At 41.7% G+C, this 14191-nt stretch overlaps 1 protein-coding gene across 4 annotated transcripts in view; it reads right to left on the reverse strand.

Annotated features, from left to right (window-relative positions):
• Positions 1 to 4332: 4332 nt before the first annotated feature.
• Positions 4333 to 14191, reverse strand: part of PID1 (phosphotyrosine interaction domain containing 1) — a 229208-nt gene continuing 219349 nt past the window's right edge. For all 4 annotated transcript variants that reach the window (XM_027048588.2, XM_027048572.2, XM_053215904.1 and 1 more), the window contains one exon: positions 4333 to 6501. In XM_027048588.2, the coding sequence (XP_026904389.1) occupies positions 6025 to 6501 (477 nt within the window). In that variant the 3' untranslated portion in view covers positions 4333 to 6024. The remainder of the gene's footprint in view (positions 6502 to 14191) is intronic.

Here is a 14191-nt window from a genome sequence, read left to right on the forward strand (position 1 = left end):
ATGGATTGCAAAAAGATGCCTCTTTCTCTGGACCGATCCCCACTCCCCACCGCCCCCAGGCCAAAGTACATGCTCTGCAAGAATAGCACGGGTGGGGTCCAGTAGGGCCCACTTGGTCTCTCTATCACGTCCCCTTGGGCAGGGCACAGTCTCCAGTCTGTGCGCGGAGACCCTCCGAACCTCATACTCCATTCATATGGAGCCAACATATGGAAGGAGCTATCAGATTGCTTGGTAGTGGGACCCTGCAAATCATAACCACACTCAGGGATCTGAAAAGCAAAACGTTAAACTTTAAATACAAACCAGACCATGAGACATAATTGATCATAACTGACTGACTCCACGATCTTGCGTTACCGAGCTTTTGACGGCGATCCACAATAATTTAGTGTCTTAATAACGCAAGGGGGGAGACAAACGAATAGCGAAGAGAAAACTGATGAACGCCAAGACCATCAGAAAATAATTTCTATTTCCATTATTTTAATAGCAACGTTTCTGCGAGAAACAGGAAGAGTTTAGTTTTTTGAGAGAGTTACGGTTAAGAAGACCAAAGAGTTATACTAACTGAAAGTAAAGATGTATATAAATGATGAGCAGAAGAGGGGTTTTATTACTTCCAAGGACTCTGACTCCTAGAATTGCATTAACCATTTGTTGCTCAGTGGAGAAACCCACTTTAATAAGTAAAGAATGATGGCTTGAAAGCGGCGCATCGAAACCTCAATTTCAGTGCTACCAGTTTCTACTTATGCTGAAATTACACTATGTCTGGTAAATTGTTACTGTGACGTGTGGAAGCAGTTTCTCCCAGGCGGCCGAACGCTTCCAATAACGGCGTTCTTCATCCTATTTATTTTGCTTATTAAAAATAAGCATAAAACTTGAGCATTTCAAGGCCCAAACCACCAACTCCTAATTAGTTTTATCTAAATTAATGAGGTTTCACTGCACTAATTTCTAAAAGTGCAGTCCTAGATTCTAGGAAAAGCTGTTGCTATTAAAATGGAGAAAGGCAAGAAAATAATTGGGCAAAAGACTGAATTAAAGGTCTAATTCCATCCTCAGCCCTCCAATTAAAATCTTCTTCTGCCCATAATAGCATCGGCATGAAGATGATCCAATTATGAACATAACAACATTTATCATCAGATTTTGTTGCCTGGGTAGAATAGGATTCAGTATCTGTGATGAATTTTGGTCTTGGTTGATCCCAAATTTACCTTAAAAAGGGACCCTGGAATGGAATCAGTTCTTGGCTCCTTCTTGCAAGTGGGTGTTTCCTTAAATGGTTCTCTGAAGCTTTGTCCCCAGAGGACAAAGAACGTTCTGGAATGGCAACCACCACCCCATGATGACGAGATTGAAATCAGTAGGTCTCATGTAGCGTCATGATTTTACAAATCTCATAATATTTTTAAACGGCCCAACCTTGGTCCAGTATGTATTTTTCGATAAAAGGATGAGACATTTTTTATTAATAGTTGTTAAGTGACTTTATGGACATGAAAATATTGATGATTATCGGTAATGTTATGAAGGGCTTAAAAATGGGTCATACTTCAGTAATTCCACTTTCAGATCACCTTAGTAGCTTCGTAGAGTAGCCTCTAAGCCACTGAAAACTTAGTAGGAACTTAAAAAACGTTTTTAAATGGAAGCCATGGATTTCCTAAGCAAAAACTATTCAGGTTATTTTTGAATAACCAATTCTGGGTACCTAAGCAAAACCCAAAATAATCTTACTAAGTCATTCCAAAAGAAACATTCTCCCCAAATCTCTTTGCAAATGTCAGCCTCGCTCAAGTGTACAAGACTATGTCTTAGATTCACTAAAAAAATATATCGCAGTTTATTTGTAAATGTCCAACATAAGATGGTTTAGATTTTTCTTCCTCTTAGCAATTTGCTCTTACCCATTCAGTTGTTTTTCTTTCTAAGCTTGAACTTATGCACCATACTCGGTTCCCTTCTGGTAACTATTATCAGCTGGTACCTCCTCAAAAGAAGCAAGAGTTCTCAAGCTGAACAATTGCATCCCATAAAATTACTCCAAAAGCCAAATCTTGGCGTCTCAAAGGAAAGTTTCTCGAAGATAAATAAGAATTGGGCAATTAAGGGAACCTTCTCCTTCACCCCAGTTCAGTCTAGGAGATGAGAAGCTATATCCCACCTTTTTGGAATGCCTAAGAAATAGTAAGCTATGGAGAATTGTCATCATGTCCCTTCTGACTGAAACATAATAGTAAATAAGAACAATCTAGGATGATCTGAAGTGTTTGACAACGTGGTCAAATTCTACATCAGCGCATCATGAACTAAAACATGGTCTCAGATTCAGAGCATGTATTCTCTTTCTGCTAAAATCAGAGGATGTCTGGAGTGGTGTTGTGTAAATAATTAAATATCAAAGTTGAAAAGGATGGAGGGGAAGAGGGGGGAAAAAGTGGAAAAAGGCAAAGAAAAAATGTTTCCTGAAGTATAAATTTGGGGAAAACTCAGTTACACTCATATGCTTCCTACTGTTGGAAAAATAAAAATGCCCTCCCCTAATACCCGTCCTCTTTGTTTTCAGCAACAGAAGTAAACAGACACAAATGCATGACAAGAATTCTGTAACCTGCGGCTGGAGATAAAATGTGAACAAAACGGACAAAATCCCCATCTTAATGACACTTACACCCCAGAGGCTTGAACAGATACTTTATATAATCATACAAATAAATATAGAATTGAAAACGCACTGAATAAACAGCAAATCCATGTTGTTTTAGAATCCTGCCACAGAAGGATTTGACTCAGAGTTTTAATGTGTCCGGAGAAAAACAAAATAAACCAGGCATCTTGGTTCTGTAGGGGTGGAGAGGGGATTTTGTCCATTGACCACAGCCAATAAAATACTTAAGTAAAATCTCACATTATGCTATTTGTGCTCAGATAAAACTTCCTGGGCCTTTGTTTGCTTTTAAAACTTTTTCTATTGCTATCAAAAGTACTTGGAAATGAATACCAAAGGATGTTTATTTATAGTGGCTTAGAATACCAGTTTAAAACAGACTAGAGGATTTAAGGAGAATGGAAATAAAAAATTCAAAAGCAATGGACCTTGCCTAAACAAAGCAATAGCCCTGGCCTAGAAGTCAGAGAGTTCAAAGTCTCCATCAAATCCACCCTAGCTGTGTCGCCTTGGCTGACTTGTGCAACCTCTCTGAACCTCAGTTTCCTCATCTCTAAAGTTAAGGAGATAAGGAACCCCCTACTGGATCCTTCTGAGGGGCATAGGAGTTAGCATACATGAAAGTGCTTTGTGACCACTAGTATAGAAAGTATAGTATAGAAAGGGAGAAACCAAAGCCATGAAGAAAAAAAAAATGCACGTCTGAATCACCCCTCTGGGGCGAATGAATCCTGGTTGTCCCCAAAGACCTCATTAGCTATTTGAAAGATGTCGTTGTGTATTTATCTTGAAATTGCTTACTAATCATCTCAAGCAAAAGCTCATGGCAACATTATCAGAGCCAATTACTTAGCCTGTCACACTCAGTACCCTGGAAAAAAATCAGCAAACGCTTTCTGCAATAAATACCCATATGTGCACTTGGGATTTAACTTCTGTGAGATGGAAATGGCACTGTTCTGAAATATATGCTGGCTGGGTTCTTTCTTCCTTCCTTTCTTTCCACCCCCCCCCCCCTTCTTAGAAGCACCTTCAAGGACAAGGTAGCGAAACTGAAATTCAGAAAAGGTCAATGAGGGAAAATGCCATTTGAGTCAGAGATGGGTGGTGATTCTTACTCGAGTGCACCTCTTCAGCAGGCTCTCATATTTTCACTTCAGAAGGCTTTATGTTGGTTCCTGATTCCATGAAGGGCATTGTTCAACACACACAGTGGCTCCACGGGCCACCTGCCTTGCGAGATTAATGGGGTCGTTCTGAGAAATCATGGCCTGCAGGAAGCATTTGTAACCAGTGCCGTGGGAGGGAATCGCTCCGCATTTACCTTCCAGGATTCCGGAACGGAGTCCCCAAAGCTATACACAAGGTTTTATAAATAGCAGTCACTTGCAGAACGTTCTAGAAGCCTCTCCTCTGAAATAAGTCCACCACACTGAATAACTACATGCCGTGATACCATCTCAGCGAAGGGGCAGTAACTCAATATAAGTTGAGCATTAGACAGTCAAACAAGATTTGTTCAACACCATCAAGGAATGGGTTCTTTAGGACCAAGGCTGCATGTTTCTTAGAGAGGATTCCCTATTTACTCGATGTGGCCTATTTCGTCCTTGGGGTTTTCATTACTTAAAAAAGGAAAGACATACAGAGTATGAAAGTCCTCAGCTTTATTAATGCAAACATATTTTTTATTAAAGAATGAATGCATTTACGCTAAAGAATAGTTTACATGTGCTGTAGAGCAGCAAGCAATATCTCCAAGAGGCAAGTTCTTCTCAATACGACTCCATGCTTATTCTACATGCCTTAAAACTGAACCCACACACCGGGGCACACGTACACACACACAAACGCGTACACGGACACGCAGATACACAGACCAAAACACCGACCCCATTACTCTCTGGATTCAATGAGCTCTCATTTAAGGCTTCTGTAAGGTCCCCCAGTGTCCCCTAACATTAATTACCAGGATGAAAAACAGACTTTAATCAAGGAGCAGCATTACCTGGAACACTAGCCATCTGCTCCCGGCTTTAAATGTATGCATTTTAACCAACGCTTTTCAATTTCATTCAGCGTTGACTTTGTGTTTATGATATTTAAAGAGCCCCGGAACTGAGAAACCTCAGGCTCTCTCGGTGAGAATCTCTCATTAGAAACAGTGAACAGACTGGAAACTCTGACTCTAAGGTCTCACCAATTTGAAGATGACAAGGTCAGATTTCCTTTTAGATGAAGACAGACACAGTTTGTCTAGACAAGCCAGTTGTACACAACACATTCTCTATTCGAGTACAACATTGAGTGAAGGCGGCAAGGCTTCCTTGGCGACGCCCGATCAGATCTGAAGCTTGCCAGGAAGGATTCCTCAGGCAGGACCATTAACTAAACAAGTTACTGTAAATCAGACCTGAAAAAAGGACAGCCCGCGTGGAGTTTTTGCTCACTTGCTGATAACTCGTTCCCTTTTTCCAAAGTTTCTGTGGTCGTGGTGGTTGTTTTTAAACTCCCACTTTGCTCGACTGGTTATTTCAGATGCTTGGTTATTTTCTTCCCTTTTTGTGTCCTGCAGTGTATGCTGAGAATCCATCCCTTAGGGACGTAGGCTGGGTTGGAAGGGGAAAGAGGGTGGATGAGGAGGGATAAGGAAGGCAGCTATTAGCAGTTGTGAGTATTCCAAGAAAATAGATGAAGTGAGTACAATAAGAGGGTACTACTTGATATATTTATGTAAATAAAAGCATTATCTTTAACTGAATCAACTACCAGCTACCAGGTTGTTAGTTGTAAAGCTAAATAAAGGCTGTGCTGATTCGCTTACTGAGGAGAGAATCTGAACCATGCCAGGGAGAGGGGCTCTCAGGATGAGCCTGGAGTGTTCCCTTGGCTCTGCGGCCATCTGTACCCCCCACCCCCCCCACCCACGACTAGGGATCCTCCAGGGGCACCAAACATTCTGGCTGGGGTCCGTAAGGCAAACTGGAATGGCTCATCAAATAACAGCCGCAGTGTATTTGCCTGAGAGTGGTGACAACCGGCATGGAGAGCTCCTACAGGGAGGCATTGGGAAATGAGGGGTGGGGGGAGGAAGAGAGTCTAGAACTTTCCTCCCCGTCTGCACGCCCACCCTCCCCACAGTCACAGCAGCAGCAGATTTCAATGTAACGTAATTACTTTAATAATACATTTCTTTAGATTTAGAATTGCTCTTCTGAATTTAAAAAAGCTTGGTCAGCCAATAGCGTGGCAGTCTTTACTTCCCAAATTTGAATCGTTGCTTATTCATCTATCATCTTGAATTCCTCGACCAGTGCTGCCTTGCCGAAGCATGCTAAGTCCATTCAGCCGTCGTCGGATTCCAATTCCTGGGAAACTTCTTCCGATGAGCTGTTCCTATGGATCCGACCATCGCTCTTCATACTGTGGAAAGTCTTCTTGAAGGCCTCCATCATGGCGTGGGCCAGCTTCTTGGCCTCGAGCTTGCTCTCGCACTCGACAGCATGGCAGTCCATTTGGTAGGACAGGTCGTCATTGATCTCCCTGTAAACCCAGGCGAAGATGTTGGGGCTCACGTTGTGGTCGGCGGTGCAGTAGGCAATGCGCGCCACCTGGAAGGTATCCATGTGGACCGTGGCTTCACCTTTGTGGTCGAGGTGATGGAGCCACACTTGGAATGGTCGGATTTCCAGGAGGGCGTTGGCGGGAAAGACATCTTCTCGGGCTAGCGTGTGTTTCTTCCAGAGCTCGATGACTGGCTTTTCTGTGCAGCCTGACAGGAACTGCATGCCTGTGGTGGGGACTTTACCCAGGTAGGTAACCTGCAGAGGGAAGAGAGGAAGAGAAAGGGAAAGGTCAATATTGGACTCTTCCTTCTAGTTGTTCACCCAGATGTTCTCAAGACAGTCACGCTGTCACTCGAAGCAGGTAGAGAGACACTTTTCCGGCTCCCTAAAACAAAAAACCAGAAACAAACCCGAAAATGAAACCAAACAAAACAAAACCAAACACAAGATACCCTGTCATGGTAATTTTTACCTTTTCTCCCTAACAAGTTGACCATCTGGCAAAGGTACTGAAAACTCCTTAAATAGAGTTGGATTTTTAAAAACCTAATTTCTAGAGTCCCACTCTCCCTCTCCCTACGCCTTTTTAAAATTCAAATCACAATAATAGTATGATCTTTCACATAATTTGGCATTTCTTTAAAACTTGGTATTTGAAGTTTATTTTCAACCGACTTGAATGCTGGCTTATCGAAGAGCTAGACTGGAAGGACAAAAAGAAAGACAAAGAATCCCAAGTGATTCAAATGGTGTCTTAAAAAAAAAACCTGTTTATCATCATACCAAGAAGGGATTTTCATGCTATTTTTTTTTCCATTCATCAAAATGCATGGAACTGGTACCATTGGACCACTGGCATTACGGAAATGCATCAAACTGAAGAAATCGTTTCAAGAAACCACACAAATCATATATAATTGGGCTCAAAATTAGTGACACAGATATAAACACTATCAATTTGAGGAAGAAAAGATCAGAAAAAGGTCCATGGAAATGATGAGAAAGGAGATGGGGCTACCGTGATTCCAACCAATGTGTGTGTTTAGAGGGGAGATAAAGCCACATTCAAAATGGCAGAAAACGGGTTAAGTACTATCGCATCTTTGTTTATGCTTTACCTCTTTCAAAAGAGTCAACTGGACAGTCCCTTTAAAAAGTAACTTTGTGGAGAGGAACAGTTCTGCACATTCTAGGCGTACTTATCAGCAACCTACTATGCACACTGGCAAAGGGCCTGGGGGGATGGTGTAGGGGGAGAGAGATGTTGGAGAGGTCCACAATCCATAGGAAGGAGGTCACTGGAGATTTGCTCACAGCACAATCTTTGAAGCAGGCAAAGTCAAGATTTACATCCTAGTTCCACAGCTCACAAGGTGGGTGGTTCTGGATAGACCGCTAACCCTCTACTATAATGTAAGGCAGACCGTGAAAAGGGCAGGCGGGGGATACGGCAAAGTATCCTGAGGATTTAGAGGAGGGAGTGAGGGTGCCCTGCTAATGGGAGGCCTCAGGGAAGAGTCACTGGATTTCAAGATGTGGGGTCTCAAAAGCCAGGTGGGAACAGCTCACCAAGGCAGGGAGAGAAGAAGGGGGCAGAAAGGAAAGGGCTGGAGTGGGGAAAGCCCTCCTCCCCACAACTTGGGCAAATAGGCCACTATTTGCATTAAGACAGCCCTGGGAGACAGGAAGTCCCTGAGCACTGGATGAACTTTGGAAGATGGCCCTGCATGCAGTCTAGGGAGCAGGGACATCCCTGCTCTCGTGGCATGCCATCGGAGGTCTACGGTCCCAGGAGTGCCTGGATTTGACCGAGGTTTGAACTCGGAAGACTTGCTTGATGCCAGGAAGAAGAACAGATGGGAAGGGCTGAGCAGCAGCAGAGCCAAGAGGCAAGAGCTTCTGGAAAGGAGGGAGCAGAGGGAGCGGGAAAGGACAGGGGGAGCCCCATAGGGATGACATTGCAGAGACGGAATGACAACAGTTGGGGGCAGATAGACAAGGAAATGCCTCCACTCCACAAGGACAGCAACTGGTTGAAAAGCTCCCGTCACTCTGGATTGGAGAGAATGTACAATAAAGGGCTCTTGATTTATATCCTTGCGGAAAATGTGCTTTCTGTATGTAGTACTTTATGATACCTTTATTCTTTTTTAACAGCTTTATTACTTTTTTATTGAGGTGAAATTCACATCACATAAAATTAACCATTTTAAAGTGTGTGATTCAGTGGCGGCTGGTAGTCAAAATAGCTGTACAACGATCAGCTCTGTCTGGTTCCAAAATATTTTCACCATCCCCGAGGGTGACGTGGTGCCCATTAAGCCGTCACTCCCTGCCGTCCCCTCTCCCCAGCCCCTGACAACCACCAATCTGCTTTCTGTCTGGATGGATTTACTATTCCGGATTTTCATATAGCTGGAATCACATAACATGTGACCTTTTGGGTCTGGCTTCTTTCAGTTAGCACAATGTTTTCAAGGTTCATCTAAGTTGTACCCTGTATCAATACCCCCTTCCTTTCTATGACGTCTTTACTTTCCAAAGTTTCAAAGAAAATGGGGACAACTAGTTTCAGTGCTTGAAGTAAAAGTGCATTCTTTCTTACTATCCACTGACACTAGAAAATAACTATGTTTATATTTGATAGAAATATCAGTCAGAGGGAGAAAATCTCCTTCAATGTGCTCTAAGCTCACACACATACACACACACACACACACACACACACACACACACACACACACAATTTTTTTTTTTTTAAGTTATCCAGTCCGGGGGCACCTGGGTGGCTCAGACGGTGGATGTCCAACTCTTGATTTCGGCTCAGGTTGTGATCCCAGGGTCATGGAATGGAGCCCCACGTCCAGCTCCACACAGAGCGTGGAGCCTGCTTACGATTCTCTCTCTCTTTCCCTTTACCCCTCTCCCCCACTCACTCTCGTTCTCTCCCTCTCCCAAAAAATAAATTAAAATAAATATTAAAAAAATTATCCAGTCAGTGCCTTCATTTGTGATTTAATTAAGGGATGAGTTTAAAGAAACTTATTAGAACCTGTAGATAATTCGCTCCAATAGAAAGCAATTTCATAGTAGTAAATATGTGTAACTAAGTGCATTCTTCTCTTACAAATGCTTATTACTTGAAAACTGAAGATTTTAAGGGAAATAAAATTTTATTTTGAAAGCGCGCTTGAAAGAAGAATGGGGAGAGTATTAGTAGCTTGAAGAATTTAATAATAATGAAAGCTACTTAATAATATGTAGACATTCATAGAAACAATTTTAAAACCCCAAGGTAGAACATAGGACATCGATGCAACTTCTTGGTATTAAACTTACTGTGAAAGTAATCTTCATTTCGTGGTCCATTTGTGTCACTGAGGGAGCACACTAAACATCAAGTGAAAAGTTCCAAATCGCCCTTTATATATGTACATATATGGGTATGTGTATATATACATATATCACGGCCAAATCAAGCCGTACACTGAATAAGTAATAGCTCATATCTGTACCACACTTTAGACAAAAGGCACTTTGTGTTTGCCAGCTTCACTGGCAACCTCTTGGATCAGGACGGAATATTATTATCACCTGCCCATTTTCAAACATAATAACCTTAGGGCAGGTGGAGGTGAACTGGGACACATACTCTAGGCTGCAAAGTGTTGGCCTTTCAGGAACATTCTGATGATTTATGAGGAAGACGGCATGGACAAGACACCCTGAAAAGATACCTGTTGAATTCCTGAACCACTCTGCTATTCGGTGAAAGCCATTTCCACTCAATTTCACTTTTCAGCCATTTATTCTTTTCCCCCATATTTTGACTGTAAGAGAAATTTTGGATTTCTTTATATATATTTTTGAAATGTTGGATTTATATGAGCACCCTAGGTACAGGGGGCACCCCCAAAGAATGTACAGTATTCTTTTGTGTGGTGCTTTTATAGATGACAATCTTTTCCATGCCATTATGGGCCTAGGCATTTCTTCAAAATTTTATTCTTGTTTTATAATTGCAGAAAGGCTCAGAAGACTTCTAAACTACCCAGAAAAATGGAGCAAAATAACAAAATTTTATACATATATGTATATATATATAATTTACATATCATACATTTAATATATATAATATCTGTTCATAATATCTGTTTTCTAAAACTCCTAGGCAAAATGGAGGACAAATAACATAATAATGTACATATGTATAATTTACATATCATATATTTAAGTATATATAATATCTGTTCATAATATAGATCCATTTTTTAAAACTCCCAGGCAAAATAGAGCATAAATAACAAAATTATATATATATATATCATATATGTAATATATATATCATATATATGATATGATATGTATATCATATCATATATATGATATATATATAATCTCTATATGTAAACTGTATATATGATATACATATGACATATGATATATATATAAGCTATATACATAAGCTATATATATATCACATATATATAGCTTATATATCATATATCATATGATATAAGCTATATATATCATATATCATATGTATATCATATATCATGTATTATAAATTGGTGCTCCATTTTGCCTGGGAATTTTAGAAAACAGATCTGTTCAGAATATATATGTTTTCTAAAATACCCAGGCAAAATGGGGCACAAATAAAATTTTATACATATATATGTATATATATATAACTTATATATCATATATTTAATATATACAATACCTGTTCACAATATATATCTATTTTCTAAAAGTCAAGAAGATATAATCTGCTTAAAATGAAATCGAAGACAACAAAATGTTTAATCTCAAGAACTGCAGACTTTTGGCATCTTTGCAAGAGAGGCATAAACGTGTTCTACCAGTACTAATCCTGAATATTCCATTAGCTTCATCTTGCAAAGTATTAGTGAGCCTGCAGAGAGAGGAGAGCTAAAAGTGACTTATGGGATGACTCCTCTCCACTGCGGTACTGACAAGGGCCTACAAGCACACCAGGTGCCCACTGGCCTTTCCACAACTCACACCCGCTCTCAACTGGGATCTGCCGTGGAGAGTCCAGAGGCTGCAGCAGACAGACAGGCCCTTTGGACAAGCACAGAATCAGCAAACCTGCACCTGAGACGCCAGAAGATGGCCGACTGTCTAGACAAGCAGCTGTAGTCCTGGGGTACCAGGGTCGGCTCACCGCAGGCCTTGGGAGGGCTTTGGGCCGAGTCTCCTCTTCAGTTAAATGAGCTGACCCCGCCCCAACCCGCCTAAACAGCCCCAGTAATGAACTGCTCTCTGGTTCCTGCAGGATCTCGTCAGCCCAAAACATGAGCTAGAGAGCGTCACCTGGTGTCACTGGGTGAGCCTTGAGAGGTCCATGAAGCCTCTGTTTTGCTACCTTTGTGGAGGTGATCATGTCCGAAATCCCATGAGCTGACATATGTACAAAGAAATGATGTTAAGTTGACATTTCTTAAAGAGACATAGAAAAAGAATTATCTGAATGGAGTTCCCCTAAAAATGGAATGTAAAATGGTGAAATGATGCACCAAGATAGCTTCCCCTCAGAATGACCCCTTTAAGTCAGCGCCGGTATCTTCCATAATGGCCCGTGTTCTGGAACCCTGATTTAGTGCACTTTCCCCTCAGAAGTCAACTATTTACTACCTGCCTGCACATTTGCTAATCCCCTCCTAAGTTCTCCAGAGTCTGGCATTAACCCATATTGTTGACTATAAGTCCTTGAAAAAACATAAAAAATAAAAACCACAAACCATTCATGGTTTAAAAAAAAAAAAAAACCAAAACACCAAAGAGTGAATTTCTGTCTTTAATTTTTCATATATAGTTTAATAGAAATATACCTATGGCTCTGTTTTCAAGGGAAAACAAAGCAAAAGCTGGAACGAAATCAATTGTCTCAAAACATCAAAGCTGTGCGTTCAGCCACGTCCTCTTTGGACTTGAGGCCACAGGGTATACGTGTGTCAATAAACAGAAACTCCAAAATACAGGGTTCTATCCTTGTATCGTTCTAAGTCAACAGCATTGTAGGGATTTACTCTCTTTATAGAGAAACCGCTTCTTGCCACAACCTTCCTTGTGTGGGGGACTTTCTTCCACACCCCTCTGTGGGCACTCCTTCCCTAAGTGAAAACACAGGACTTAATGTGCGAGGCTGCTTCAGGAGGTCTGGCCGCCGACAGCTGCACACCAATGTCAGGTTTGGTTAAGGGGAATCCTGTTATCCTGCCCATCTATGAAAGAGGTGAATGTTTTCTAGATGAATAAGTCCCTTTTGAGCCTCATCCTAGAGGGCTGCAATCTTCCAGAGCCACAGAGTAGACGAGAAACGTCGAGTCACTGAATTGCTCATTAAATGTCCAAAATAGTAGACAGATTTTTTTTTAAGTTGTCACCTCCCAGGGTGACAAAGGGAGTTGGAAGATGACAGGAAGAGTCGTTAGGGGGAGTATCAACCAGTTGGAAATATGCAGTAAATACCAACATCTTTTCTATGGTTGCTGAAACAGGCATTGGGCAAGAAACTTATTAAGAATGAATCATTCAGAGAGAAATAAACAAGCAGAGCAAAAAATGAAAGTTTTTCCCCATGTGTCATTCAATGGCATAAACTGGTGGCCCAGACACAGACGTTTGCAATGTGTGAATGGGCTTTGCTCAATCCCAAATGAAAAAATTATTTGAGAATACACACAGCGTGTGAAAATACATAGAGGCCACAGTGCTAAGGGACCCGCCAGAGTGTCTGCAGCATTACCAGTGTCAGTCAGCAGAGACTAGTGTCCTCAGAAGCTCTCCTTCCCACCCATGACTTTTCCAACAGCCCAGCCAGCTCTCCGTTCATGAATCATCACTCTTCCCTCATATGTGGCAAAATAAACCCTGGGTGCCTGACATGCCTCCCTGTGGCCAAGCATGCATCGTTCTAGTCCTTCCTCTTGGTGGCCAGTCAATATTTCATTCTGGTCTGAAAATCCCTTGTTTAGAACCCTGACCTGTCTCATCCTAGACTGGACGGTGGGATGGATAGGCTGATGACAGGGACCCCCAGTGAAGACGTGGGCTGGAATGGATGATCATGGAAGAATCCAAGCACCTGGTTTCCTGGGGATCTTCGACCTTCCAAGCTGGACAAACCCAACTTCGGGACTACACGAGCCCAGCTTTGGTTCAGTCTGCTATGAAGGCTCTCTGGGAAGGCACATCCAGATCAAAGCTCCTCCAGAGGCCTTTCCTGGGATATAAAAATCCTTGTTGTTCTTTCATTGTCTGTAGGGGACTTCCTGTCTCAGCTGATATAAAATAACATGATATGAACTCAAGACGGAAGATGCGGGACTGGGAATCCTAATAGCCTTTGGGTTATAAGGCAGAAGATAAGAAAAAGAAGAGGCAACCCTGAGCCGACAGCAGGGACAAACTTCTCTCTTCTGACACTAATTCCTATTTCACTTTGCAGAGAAAGGGGACAGAACACAGAGATTCACATGCCTAACTTGAATCGTCTCCTTCCTTGCTGGCCACAGAAAAGCAAACACCCAGTAGACACTCTGAAGAGTGGATCCACATGCCAATTATCTAACAATCCCCAACACAAAGACAGACATAATGCTAATTATGACCTCGAGCTTGTATTACATTCTGTACACCACGAAGAAGGTATAAAAGAATAAATGCTGTTCACAGTGTAACCTGTGAAGTCACTGTGAGAAAAGAATACAGTGATAAACTTTGGGCTTAAAAACTGAATTTCTTAATTGCACCCTTACTTGGTAAGTGTTTATTGAACACCTCTGAGGAACAGGTATATTAGTGAACAGAATCAATAAAACCCCCTGCCCTCTTGACGCTCACATTCCCAATCACAAATGAAGGTTACAGGACTCAACATTATACGGGCAAGGCTGGCCTCCGTGAGCACACACGC

The sequence above is a fragment of the Acinonyx jubatus genome, chromosome C1 (assembly GCF_027475565.1).
Source record: "Acinonyx jubatus isolate Ajub_Pintada_27869175 chromosome C1, VMU_Ajub_asm_v1.0, whole genome shotgun sequence".
In the NCBI taxonomy this organism is placed as follows: Eukaryota; Metazoa; Chordata; class Mammalia; order Carnivora; family Felidae; genus Acinonyx; species Acinonyx jubatus.